This window comes from Cyclopterus lumpus, chromosome 10, assembly GCF_009769545.1.
Source record: "Cyclopterus lumpus isolate fCycLum1 chromosome 10, fCycLum1.pri, whole genome shotgun sequence".
Classification (NCBI taxonomy): Eukaryota; Metazoa; Chordata; class Actinopteri; order Perciformes; family Cyclopteridae; genus Cyclopterus; species Cyclopterus lumpus.
This window is the reverse complement of record NC_046975.1, coordinates 9,531,453-9,544,940: the sequence shown is the minus strand read 5'-3', so window position 1 is coordinate 9,544,940 and position 13,488 is coordinate 9,531,453. Positions and strand designations below refer to the sequence as shown.

Below are 13,488 nucleotides of genomic sequence, written 5' to 3'. Positions count from 1 at the left end.
CCGCTTGTATCCGAGATCTCGTTCTTTCGGTCACGACCCAGAGTTCGTGACCAATAAACAGTATGTAACTGACAAAATGGCATTGCTCCTCCTGCTAATCACAATCACATTTCTCATTACCCCTAATTTCCCTTCAGATTGTCTGCATTAAAATGTTATAAACCCACCAACATGCTATTCATCTTGTAATATTTTTAAACATCTCTTAAGTAAATTGATGATTGAGAATAATAGTTATTATAGTGTTGCCAAAGTGTTCCCTGTCACGGGTGTGGGGAATTGCATTGTATAGGCATCAGCAGTCAGAGCCTAAAGTAGCTGAAAGCCTCTAACATTACATCTGATCTGCAGGCAGAACAAGCGCTGTGCTCAGGTGTGGCTCCATCTCTTCCTCTCGCCTATTTTATACCAGCCTCCATGTTGTTTAAACAAAAGAAATTGGACTGTCTGGGAGAAAAAAATAGCAGTAAAAAAAAGTTTTTTTATTTATTTGGATCGCTTGTCGAGCAGCTTTTTTCTTCTTATCCTGTTAAAAAAAAACTCCTATGCAATTAATTTCTTTTTTTACCTCACTGCCGTGATTATCGTTATTATTCACTCAGTGTACAGCGCTACTGTCAGCTACAGTATGTCAATTATCTTCACTTTTAATATACATGGCGAGGTGAGAAGTCATGTACATATTAAAGGAGTGATTATCAAAGCCCAGATAAAAGGCCGAGTAACATGACTCTAAGCTGTTGAACCAGCTGCCGTCATTCTGACGGGACTTTATCCGGCTCAGTGTGTTGTTGTGTTTTTTGTATTAGCTGGTGTGAATGTTACATGTGACTGCTGTTACATACTCGGGGCTCCAAAGTTAGTGCTTCAAATGTAATTTCACTTACTTAAATTGGCGAAGAAAACTCGAATTAATTTTTGTTTTTTTTAGGTAGATTAAACTGAAATGGGGGAGGAGGTGTTTTTTGAGTAATGAAAGATGTGCTTCTTCCGAAACCGATTTGTATTCATGAATTGCTAAATCACAGTTGCAAGTGTGTCTTTGCTTTTGGTCATGATGTCAGGAGGACTGGAAGGAGCTGAAAAAAATGAATTAATAAAAATGGAGAGACTAATCAGAAATCTATTCGGGCTGAAATGAGTTTCCCCCTCTGCTTGCCGCTTCTTCCTTCGACTGATACCTAAACACGTGGAATTCAGATGTGCTTTGGTTTGCTTCTCAGGGAAAGTCATGTCAGATAACCAGCTCTGTCTTTTATTTTTTGTCAGGTTCACACTTATCTATATAATTCCCTATTATATTTCTCTTTCACGTCCGGAGCCTCTGGATCCGAGTCTTTGCCACTTGTGAACGTGTGACATTGTCATGCAGACTTCTGTCTTTTGATAATGCCACATGGCTGCATTTGTAACGGTTGCAGCATTCATTATTCTCCTCACATTTATGGATTATAGAGGGTGGAGTTGGCATTTTGATATTGGTCTCTGGAATATAGAAGATGTTGGGAATGAAAGACAAATAACATTTCTATTTGTATTTTCATGGGTCAAACACGTTTTTTTGCCAGGCTAGCAGCATTGATTGGGGGAGGGCGATGTCGGTTGGTCCAGACTGAAATAGCTACCATTGGATGGATTGCCATGGAATTGTGTACAGACATCTATGGGGCCCAGGGAATGAATAATAATGCCGTTGGATGTCCCCTGACTTTTCTTTCTAGTGTCATCATTGATTAAAAAAAACAACCTCAACCATACTTTGCATTTCATGCTAATTAGCAATATTAGCACGCTAACAGAGACATTTACATTGGTATTAACATGTGATGTTTATCTGGGTCGGACATTTTCTGAATAATGACTTTAAATATGATCTCGGACACAGTTGTGTTATTGCAACTGCATCTTAAAATTCTGAACCAGTGAGATCTCCCCTCTGTACTTAACCATGTGTTTACCTGATGTTTGCACAGTTGGAGAGCGCACTGCCGCTGCTACAGTGGGTGCTGGTGGTTTGTAAAATTGGAACGTTGGTGCAGGCATACTGTTAGAGTAATTAAGGTTGAACAGGTGATGCTTTATCTCAGCCTTGTTATGGATCATATCTTCGTGTTGTGTTCTAATTCGCTGTCTGATGCTGAGGAGCCTCTATGCTCCGTCACACTAATTAGAGCGCGAGTCATTCCCCATTTCTTTCCACTCGGATCTTCACCAGGAGGAGGGTAAATGATCAGACGAGGAGGAGGAGGAGGAGGAGGAGGAAGAGAAAGGAATAGGCAGGTTGACAAGTGTCGCAGGGGGCCTCACGTTTACAACGGTTTGTGTCAAAAGCCTTTGGAACAGACTGAATAACTTCTGTCTATCAGCAGTTATACACTCTGCTGGTTTGTCATGTGGCCAAATTGAACCATTTTCTGGACGGTCTCTAAACGGGTGTGTTGTCTCTGTGGACGCTTGGCATAGTGTGCGCTGCGAGACCAGCTGAATGAGAACCTGCTTTATCTAATTGCAAAGCTCTCCAAGTAACAATTGCAATTTGTAGTGTTTTGTGCAGTTTTTCCAGCATCGTAAACAATATAGATTACCAGGGATAGTGACATTCCATCATTTCAAGGTTTATGGCTCTTGATCATTGTGGCAGTCTGCCTCGCTTTCTGCAGTTTCGAATTGTAAAATGCAGTGTGTGAAACCTCATTTTAGCTCAAGGCATATCCGGTAATTAAAGGATTAACTTGGTAATCTAAATTGTCTCTTGTCTTTTCCTCTCCTCCACCCGCCTATTATTTCCTTACATCCATTTCAAAGATGTAAGAATTCCTCCTTTCCCTCTCTGTCCACGTTTCTTCCAATTCCGGCGTTGAGATCTGTAATCAACTTGCTTCTGGATAACCTCGTTTCCGGCAAAGCGCAAGGGGACGACAAATCCATGAGCGTGTGCGTGTCCTGGATGGCAAAGACTGCGACTACGTCTGTCCCTCCTGGCAGCTCAGGTTGCCTTCCGTTCCTTGTGAGGATTGTGTGAAGTTATTAAGTCAAAATGTGTTTAAATCTGTGACTCTTTTGGAAAAGCATGCACTGAACCACCAAACAGGTACAGCTTTGAAGAATCTGAGGCATTTACATCCATTTACATCCCGAGTTTTGCCACAGCATGTGTATGTACCTCCAAAATGAGCTCAATCTATCAACTGTGTTTCATGTCTGCAAAGCTTTACTGTGCTTTGTGAATTTCTCAAACTATTCCGTAGGCACTTGATTCATTTTTGAGAACTTTAGCAGAGGGATCTTTGCTCTTTTGTTTGTTTTTCAGCTGAATGTTTTGCTTTGTTGAAGTGACCTCATACCCTCAGGGTACACAACATGGAATAGCTACACTAAAACTTGTCAAAGCAGTGATGGTTATGGAAATGTATTAATGACTTGTCCTCTGCCATTTTGCTGGTTTGAATGAGAGATTATTTAGACGCTAACGGCCAAAGAGGAGCACATTTCTAACTGATAATGCAGCGTGACCTTTGTCATGCTCTGGGTTTGAAATATGCATTTCCCAGTTTAAACTAAGCTCTTCATCTCTTGAAGAGATGTTCTTTAATGTGAGGCCATGATCAAAAGTTTATTTCCACATAAAGCGGCTGAATACTCTCATACTTAATATGGAGTGCCCTAAAATGTGTAATGGAAGAGGACAGCGTATATGTAACTTGAGTAAATAACCAAGCCAGTGTAGTGACTGAATTATGCAGTGCTGGACACAGACACAGCCAGGGATTAAACCACCGCTTTAGAAAACGGATTGTTTGAGAGGCTGATTCAGCCATGAAGCTGGCTGGTGAAACATCTGGAAGTGGATGGCGACAAAGGATCAGCTGTCGCACTTGACTGATGAATATGAATATTTCTGCCAATCTGGAGACTCTTTCTCCACACAGTGTTAATGATCCTTCTAAGAATAGAAACGTGGTTTCTGAATCACACGGCCGACCCGATAACGGTTCATACTGCAAAATGAACCGTTGCTGTTATGTACACAAATTCAGGCTCCCAGTTACTGATCTCGTTAAACATCACATCTATTCCCATACATTTGCACAAACTCGCACACGGGCAGTTTCTGTCACTTAAGCACAGTTATCAAAATGTCAGCTCTTTTAGGTTGACAGGAGCTTAAAATGGTCTCAAAGGTTTCAAGGCAAATGTGCCTTTAAAGACGGTGTCTCGCCTTGAAAGGCAAGCGAAGGTGTCGGGGAGTGTCGGCGCTGGTGGCAAAGGCACAAAGTTTCTTCCCTGCTTGGACCCCCTGCTGAGGCGTTGCTTCAAATAGATGACAGGAGAAATGAATAAATAAAATTCAACAAACCGGAATCAGCAGATGTGTAAGCTCCTGTTCAAAGGTGTAAGGCTCATTAATGTTGTTGCTGTGCACCGTATTTACACAACTAACAGCTCTCACTTTTTTTCCTTTGTTGAACAACATCACTCAAAAAAACCAACATTTAATCATTCAAAGTGCTGCCTGTTTGAGTAGAGATGATTTATGTGGCCAGCTTTTGATGGCAATTCTCGAATTTGATGATGTGACCCCCGCTTCAGAAACGCATCCCTCATGGAAATATTCTCGCCAGGGAACGGTGTCGGCAATGTGTTGTTAGTATCCTGAATTAATATATGCACACAGATGTACAGCCCTGCATCAATATGGATGCTTAGCAACCAATTTTCTATTTATTTAAATAGGGGAAGATTGTAATAATGTCATGCATGGCATGTACTTATTCAGCCCAGTTCTCCCAGCCCCCACCTCTCCTTCTGTCCTTCATCCATGATTTCTTCTCTTTAAGTCTCCCTGCATCCTTCAACACTGATGCAGACGTGATATGATGAAGTCTGGGCCGCCATGGGTGTCTTCTCCCCTACATGTTTATTTTACTGCTGATTGATAGTTTTCCAGACCAACCCTAATAGCCAGGGACATTGGATGGTATCTGAATTTGCAGGTGTTTGAACACTTCTGTGTAAACCTGCATTTAATTTTTTCATGCATAATTCTGCGTCTCTCGTTGATCGGTAGAAAGACAAAGCTGTTTGTGAGCAGCCTTTTCCTCTCTTTTGTATGCCAGTGATCTATATTTTGCGTACGTGCTTTTTTGAGCTTTGTGTCTGCGCGCGCCCGTGTGTGTGTGTGTGTGTGTTTTTCAGCTCCACAAATGTGTGTGCGCCTGTACAATTTACAGGAGCGTGCGTGTGCGTTTGACAGAGAGTGTGTGTGGTTGAAGGAGTGCTTGTTGAAGCATGGTTGTCTCATTGAAAAATGTTTTGTGAATCGCAGACATGTGGAGGAGTAAATATTTGTCATCTAGGGACAAACATACATCAGTCAGCCGTGCTCCAGATTATATATGATGGTGGATGGAGGTTTTTTTATACCGTTATTCATTCTATTTCTGCTTCTTTGCCTGTGTTTGATCACTGCCAATGTTATTGTTGTTTGAGGTTTATCAAAAGTAACCATACATGAACAGTGCTCTTTTTCCCAGAAGCCTAATATATATATATATATATATATATATATATATATATATATATATATATATAGTCAAATACAGATACTTAATGGTATAAAAGCATCCAGAAAGCCACTTTAGCAAACCCAAGCAAGAAAAACAACCAACCGAGTGGTTGTGACAAATTTGATCTTGGCTTTGTTGTTAATGGCAACTAAACATGAAATGGTTTAATATTCTGGATAGTGATTTTAATTGAATTCATTTCAGAGGACATTGTAAGGTGCTGATGGTGTCGTAAAACACTTGTTATAGCTGCTGTTCATTACTGTGATGTAAATTATGCCCAGTGATTGCTCAATGATGCTTTTCTTCAGGGACATGACGTTGTAAAAAAAGAAAAAAAAAAGAAATTGTAATTGGCTCCAAAGGGCACGATGTGTTGGTGCCATGAGGGAGGAACACAAAAGAGGGTTATATTCTCTCTAGCTATGGTTTCCCCCCTGGTGACATCCTCATACTGTGGTGCTTTCACCAATTCGGTAGATAACAAGGAGTGAAATTAAAAAATAAATGATTATTTTGACAAACATGATAACACAAGTCGACACTATGGGGCACGCTGACACGAGCAGAGGAGAGGTGAGAATAAGTAAATAAATAAATAATACATTTAATTTCAAAATAAAATTCAAGATACATACTCCTGGGATGTGATACAATAGGTGACATTAAAGTAAAAATCATTATAAAAATATTGAAGATAGACAGTAACAAAAGACTTTTACAAAGCTGCAACATTTGTGAAAATCTAATCCTGCATGCGTATTTAAAATGCAGTGGTGTGTGCATATACGGTTACATTGGTTACAGGAATATAACTTTTGATTATGTATTTCTTTTATAAATATTGAATATGTATTTTGAGTGTCTTCGGCTCCATCCCTGATTTAGGAGTTGACGTGGTCAGCTGGACCCATGAGACATGGGGTCTGTGTGCTGCAGGAAATCTGCCCTGGACATCACGGCTCAGCACACTGACAGCTGGTGTGTGTGTGTGTGTGTGTGTGTGTGCATGTTTGTGTGTGTGTGTGTGTGTGTGTGTGTGTGTGTGTGTGTGTGTGTGCGATTATGCATGTGTTTTAGGTCAGTTGAATGATAATGAATCGTCTCTCGAGAGAATAGCAGCTGCAGACAAATATCGGGTCACAACCTTATGCGTTTCTTTCAAAAAGTACAAGAACGATAATGTTTGATAGTGATGTAATGGTTACTGGGCCCTCGCAACCCATTCAGCATGATGTATCCATTCAATCATCTTCGTTGGCCAAATGATCAGCAAGGGAGACGTTTAGCATCCTGTGTTTGATGTTAGCGTGTGTACTCTGGCAATAGACAATGGCAATTAATGGCGGCTTTGGACAATCACATTCAGTGGAATCTAATGCAGGGCCCATACTGCTGCTGTATGTCTATTTGATTTGTGTATTGACCCGCAACAAGTCTGTTAAGTGGCTGATATCCCGGTGCATGTGTATGTGTGCGCACGTTGACTTTGAAGTACATTGTGTCGTGACAATAATCTAAGCCAATTTACTACGCATCAGCCCTCCATTAAGGGTTTGATATAAAGCAGTGCGTGACTAGAATGCCCTCCCGTAAAATGAGAATTTACTTCTCGAAAGAAATTATGTGTTTAACCTCATTAACCTGAAGTGCATGTAGTAAAATGGAAGACTAACCCCGACCCCTTGTGACACACTCACACAGACACACACACACACACACACACACACATACACACAAACATCATCAAAAGTTGAGAGTTTGTGTTGACTGTGACCCCTGCAAATGAGCAGCCAGTGGTGAGTTAACAGCATCAGGAGCTCATCAAGCCGTTCTCATGACTCAACGGCGTCTCAGGTGGCTTTTGCTTCATTCTCTGTTTCAACATCATCTGTTCTCTATGAGATGATTAACCTGCCAGGTGTGAGGCGAGTCTCGCCCACTGTTTTAGTGAGCTGTCGTCTTGTGTCTGCGGGGAGTACAGAGGGTCAGCCAGGCCGGCTAATGGCTGTGGTCACAAAGCTGGATGCCGGCCCATTAGAAGAAGCCTCCATCATTAGGACCAACACACTTTCAAACAATCTGACCTACTGGTCCCACGCTGTTTATTAGCAAAGTTTGGGCTCTCCGTTAGAGCAATTATACTCACCATTCATGATGAACTGTGGCCTTTTCCTCAACACCGCGAGACAAGAAACACACACTGGCATACATAGTAAATAATGTGGTCCTGAATAGGGAGCTGCCATATTAATGACATTTTCTTCCATGCAAATGTGTTGCAAAAAGAAAATGTGATTGGAAAAGGGGAAAGTGTCAGCAAGTGATGTATGTCGTTCATTGGACACAGAACATTTAGTTTTCATTAAGAGTTAAACATGTACACGGAACATTAATGGGGTTCAGCGGCAGCAACAGTGGCATGCTTCACTATCTCATCCTGATAAATTAGCAACTCAGCACACAGGGGTAAAATAAAAATAGGAGAAAAAGAGAGACATTAATATAATGTGCAGTGGGGGAGGAACCGGCAGATAATGTCTTTATCCAAAGATTGGTGTTTATGACGCAATGGGATATTATCCCGGACAGCAAGCTGCAAGGATGAGGATGAGAGGAGAGAAAGGTCAGCATGAGTGTTGCCGTTTCATTATGAGAGATGTGGACTCCCGTCCTGTCCTGCTGCACAGGCAGTGATGGAGAAGGTTGTTAATGCCTGATCTGTCAGCAATATCGGATTCAGGGCAGTAAATTAATATTACCCCTCTTTTAAAAGGGTTTTATTTTGAGATTTACTGGTCTCCCCTGAGTGTCGGTGTTGTAAAGAGGTTATTCTCCTCTTTCCACTCCATTCGGCGTCCTCTTGCTATCCCTCGCGCAAAGCTAATATGTTTAGCGAGAGGAGCTGTGTTCGTGGAGGAAGGACGTGTGCGCTGTGGGCTACGGTGTGTCATTCAGCGTTTGTGTTGAGCATATTGCAACGAGCGTAATAGTTTGCTGTAAATCGCAGCATTGTCCCCCTGAAGGACAGCGCCTGCATCTTAGTTCAGTAGAGCTATCTTTCTTCTTCTTCTTCTTCTTCTTCTTCTTCTTCTTCTTCTTCTTCTTCTTCTTCTTCTTCTTCTTCTTCTTCTTCTTCTTCTTCTTCTTCATCTCCTGTATGGCATACGATGCTGGATAATAATAGTGACTCTATTGTACATAGGAAGTGATTTTTGAGATAACTGTCTGTCTAGCTGTCAGTCATCTTTAACCTCCCCGGCCTCTTGGCCTGTCCTGCTTAATGCGGCTAGAGTTAGAGTCCTGGTTGAAGAGCCGTATAACACAGTGAAAAGTGGCCCAGTCACTGAGACAGGATTTATGGCCACCAGTCCATCAGCAGTGATGGTAAAGGGCTGTGATTAAGAGCTGAAGTGAAGACCTGGACTCCGCTACCCCCCTGACCCAGCCAAGAGCACGCACAAGGCCAAGCACTATCACTGCCAACTCTTCTCCATACAGTCGCTCTTTCACTCTGTCTGTCCATCTGTCTCTGTCTGTTTGAGCCTCTTTCATATCCATATGTATGAGTTGCGATTCACCAAGGACACTGAGTCTTTGCATTAGATATTCGACGTCTGCTGCAATTTGAAAGCATTTTTTGTTTGGCATTCCTCTAAAAAAAAAAAAATGTCTTCTTTAATTCTTTAAAGGGTCCGAGCACGCCACAGCAACACTTCCTGCCGCCTTCTCGGACCTGTTACCTCACTTCCTGGTGGAGCCAGAGGACGAGTTTATCGTGAAGAACAAGCCGGTGACACTGAAATGCCGCTCCACCCCGGCCACGCAGATCTACTTCAAGTGCAACGGCGAGTGGGTTCATCAGGACGACCACTTGATTGAGCGGACGGTTGACCCCGCCACAGGTACATGCAACACTAACTGCCGGCTTCAAGTCTGAATAATTTATTTCCTGTAAATTTGGGCTCAAATTGAGCTTTCTGTGGCCATTTTTTCAGCTGGGACGAGTAGCCTTTTCACCTGTTTTTGGCTGTGTGACATGTGCAACTCCATAGATACATTATGCAAAGTGTTTGCATCTGAAACTAAGGTTTGTGCAATTTGCCAGTGATTACTGTGCTCCATCCGGCTCTTGGCTCATCCTCCAGCCTATTTAGCCTGCCAGTCTCATAATAAGCACATCGGTTTCTGTCTCAGAAATCGTTGTGATCACCTAGGAGACCTGTTTGTTTTTCTCTCTGTTATGCTGCAGTCCCCCGCCTCCGCCATCAGTGTCACAAACATGCATGACACCGATGTGGTGTGATTCAGCAGCGATCTGCAAATTCAAACCACCCATTCACAGTCTGACAACTGATTGGGAACAAGAAACGTGCAAATGACAGGAACGCAGGCACATATGCAAATGAATATGACACTCTGACTTGTAGCCTAACATAACAAACATGCATAAAGAACATAATAGACACAACAACCGAGAACTACACAAAAAGACAGACGTTTCCAATTTAATGTAGGCATGTCATGGGGCGAACTAACTCTGTGTCGATTCAACACTTTTTTGTAGGTGATGATTTCTGAACAAATATTCTCCGGCACTGAAACTTTGATTGGTGTGCATGCTCACTCCGGCGCCTGCTCTTTTTAGTCTAATAAACGAAACGTATGATTTTTTAAATGTTCTGCAGCGTGAATGGCGCGTGGCCGAGGCAAGGCGAGGTGATTTAAACTTTAGTTGTACAAAGAAACCGCTTTCACAGAGAACTGAAGTTAGAAGACAGGAAAATGGGGCCGTATTTCCATTTGTGGATTTTTTTTCGTGTATTAGGCACAGCTTTGAACGCAAGAGTTATTTTGAAATCAGGCTCTGGTATATAATTCCAAAAAAGATAATTAAGAGTTAATTGTAGCTCCTGTTTTGTGACTAGAAAATGAACACAGAAGGAAGCACTTGAGTATCATTAAGAAGGAATTGTCAGTGAGTCAACGTTGAAAAGATTTGAACAATTACCAACGCTATCTTCCCACTTGTGTTGTTTCATTAACAGCTATTTTCACAGAGTGTCTCACTGTTGTTGAGGGAAGTAATAAACGTGTTGCCAATATCAACAATCCTTCTAGGAGCAAAAAGGCTTTTTGACTAGTGACTCTTACATACTTAGTCAAAAGTCTACTAGCCGCAAGTGTAAAAAGGTAAATAATTCCCCCAGTAAGCGGTTTTCATAAACAATGTAATGTTATCAGGGGTTTTGGTAATCTGGTTTCCACAGGTACCGTGTTTCTAATTGTCTTTTTCTATGTACACATTTGCAAGACAACACGGCGTAATGCATCTCTGTATTATAAATGATTGGATCCAAAGTCTGAAATTCAGAAATATTTTCACTGTGAGGGAAAGTTCTTCTCTGCCTGTCCTCTCTCTTCACTGTCTGCTCCATACAGACACACAATCAAAAGAAAAGAGGCATCGTCTCGGGGGTCGGGGAGAAATGTGATTACTGACCTGCAGCAGAACCTCTGTTCAGAATCTCTGATTACCTGCGCAACCTGGTTGCCCAGAGTAACCTGTTTGTTGAAGTGCATGTAAACCCACTGATTGTATGATCTCCATGTTATTTGTGGCTCGTGACATTGTGGAGTCGGCTGCCTAACTTTGATACGATGAAATGAATTGCGTTTTGTCAGTGTAAGTATAAAGAACTCGCCATTCCCCATAAACTGCAGACTTTATGGGGACATCACATTACCAATGCAATGTTAATGTGCCAACATTTAATGATGATGTACCATTTGCCATGTGGTTATGAGTCGTTATAGTCAGCATTTATTTGTCTATGAAACAAATCTATCGTGCCGGGTGCCACAGACCCCTGCAGCAGCGAGGGGCTCCGTCTTTGGAAACCCTGTGAAGTTTCCAAGGCCTCCTTGCAGCTCTCCACATCAGTCTGTGGCCTTTGATGATGAATGTGCCATATATGTGGGGCTGTGCAGCTATGAAGGACATGGCAAGTGGTTGTCCAGAATTATGGCCGCTCCAAGGTACCCACATTGATCTCTCAAACACTTGTGCTGTTTAATGTCAGCACTGCCCGGAAGAGTTTACTGATGGCTCCCTCTAATCCCCCTTCCTACAAAAAACATGTGAGGCGCACACATCCAACTGTGTGTGTGTGTGTGTGTGTGTGTGTGTGTGTGTGTGTGTGTGTAGTGCATGCTTGTCAGGCTGTTCTCTCACCCAGGTCGTCACAGTCACACCGGACTCTAAACTTGTACCTGTTGCCAAGCAACCAGGACTTCTGTCACACCAGAAGCTGCCCGATATCAACATCACGCCTAGAGGGAGGAGGGCCGAGGAGTTTGGAAACTTACCCAAGTTGACAAAAATTTATTGACAATTTCTAGTGTAGCAGTGGAAAATCAGCTTCTCAAATTAGCCCATCTCTCCAAAAGAGACTTTGAGAAGTCTTTGAGTGCTCTCCACTTTCCCGCTATTAAAAAAGACAAAGATGTTAAGGATATGCACCCATGTGACAAACCAAGAAAACGCTCCTCATTGACTGGTGTGTTCAAACTGATGAGGATCATCATTCCTTTGTTGTGTAAATTAAGGTTGAGCTGTCGATTGAGTTAATGCTCTTAATTCCAACGGTAAATTAATAGAAATAGCATGTAGACACATCAGTCAAGAGTCAGTGCAGGAGATATTTTTCTCATTGGCTCTGCTTTTCTCTGTTTAACATGGCAATCTTCTTTTCACTCTGATGGATGAGAGGTCTATCAACAGTGAAGCACACAGTGGGATTAGGCGTAAGGAGGCAGACGTCTGATATATCAAAATACTTTGTTGGTATATGTGAGCAATCTCACAGAAATGTAAACATCAACACAAAGAAAAACTGCTGTTCGCTCCAGCATTTGAGTTTGTCTAATTGTTTTTGTAAAGGTTTCACAAACCCTGAAGCTACAGGATGTTCTCAACGAATAGATTTACTATATAACCATAATGTAAACGTGTCAGGCTAAAATAAGTGTAGGAGTATATTTTATCTTTTATCTTTTAGTTAATCAGGGAAGCCTCATTAAGATTAAAAATAAAAATGTTCAGACTGAAAAATGAAAATAAATTATAAAAGATGCAACAAAAAGTATGCAACAAAATGAATTCGAAATGCAATTACAACATCATGATTAATATTTATAATACATCCATGAAAAAGAACTTAAATCAACCCAAGAGCTGACAAAAACCATAAAAAATAACTAAGACCGATACAAAACAATCGAGACGAACACATTGAGACTCTAAAATAGCCCAAAACAGCAGAAGCCAAAAGAAGCAGCATCCAGTTTCTGCAGCAATGACTTAAATTCATGAAGAGAGACCAAATTTAGCAATATTAGATGAACAGTAACGACAGATGGAGCAGTGTACAGAAAATCTCTTCCCCACTTCAAGATGCTTACAGTCAATGATAAAGATGAGTCACAGCCATGATGGCAATAGGTTTTCATTTAGCCAAGATAAAAAGTAAAAGTGGTACATATTCATTTCTACAAATACGACAATTTGATGATGTACTGTAAGACGGTATACATTTGTTTACCATTTGTTTATGTCACTCTCCCTTTAACATTTGTGTTTATCAGACTCACTAAGCAGGACTGCTTTATGGCAATATTGGACCTTATCGTTTTTATTGTCTTAGAATGAATGTGATAAAGTAACTTGATTTGTTTGTTGTATTTAATTTACTGGATTAACCAAAAGTAGATATGTATATTTATTTGTGTTACTATATAACAATATATATATATATATATATATATATATATACCGCATCATAAAATACTTTGATAGACAATATTATCCATATTGCTACAAAATCATGTGAACAAGATAAGTCCTGCATTCAAAATATGA

At 41.2% G+C, this 13,488-nt stretch overlaps 1 protein-coding gene across 1 annotated transcript in view; it reads left to right on the top strand.

The window, feature by feature from the left end:
* Nucleotides 1–13,488, top strand: part of unc5a (unc-5 netrin receptor A) — a 116,116-nt gene that overhangs the window by 51,483 nt on the left and 51,145 nt on the right. Inside the window, exon 2 of the mRNA XM_034544321.1 lies at nucleotides 9,260–9,472. Within this exon, the coding sequence (XP_034400212.1) occupies nucleotides 9,260–9,472 (213 nt within the window). The remainder of the gene's footprint in view (nucleotides 1–9,259; nucleotides 9,473–13,488) is intronic.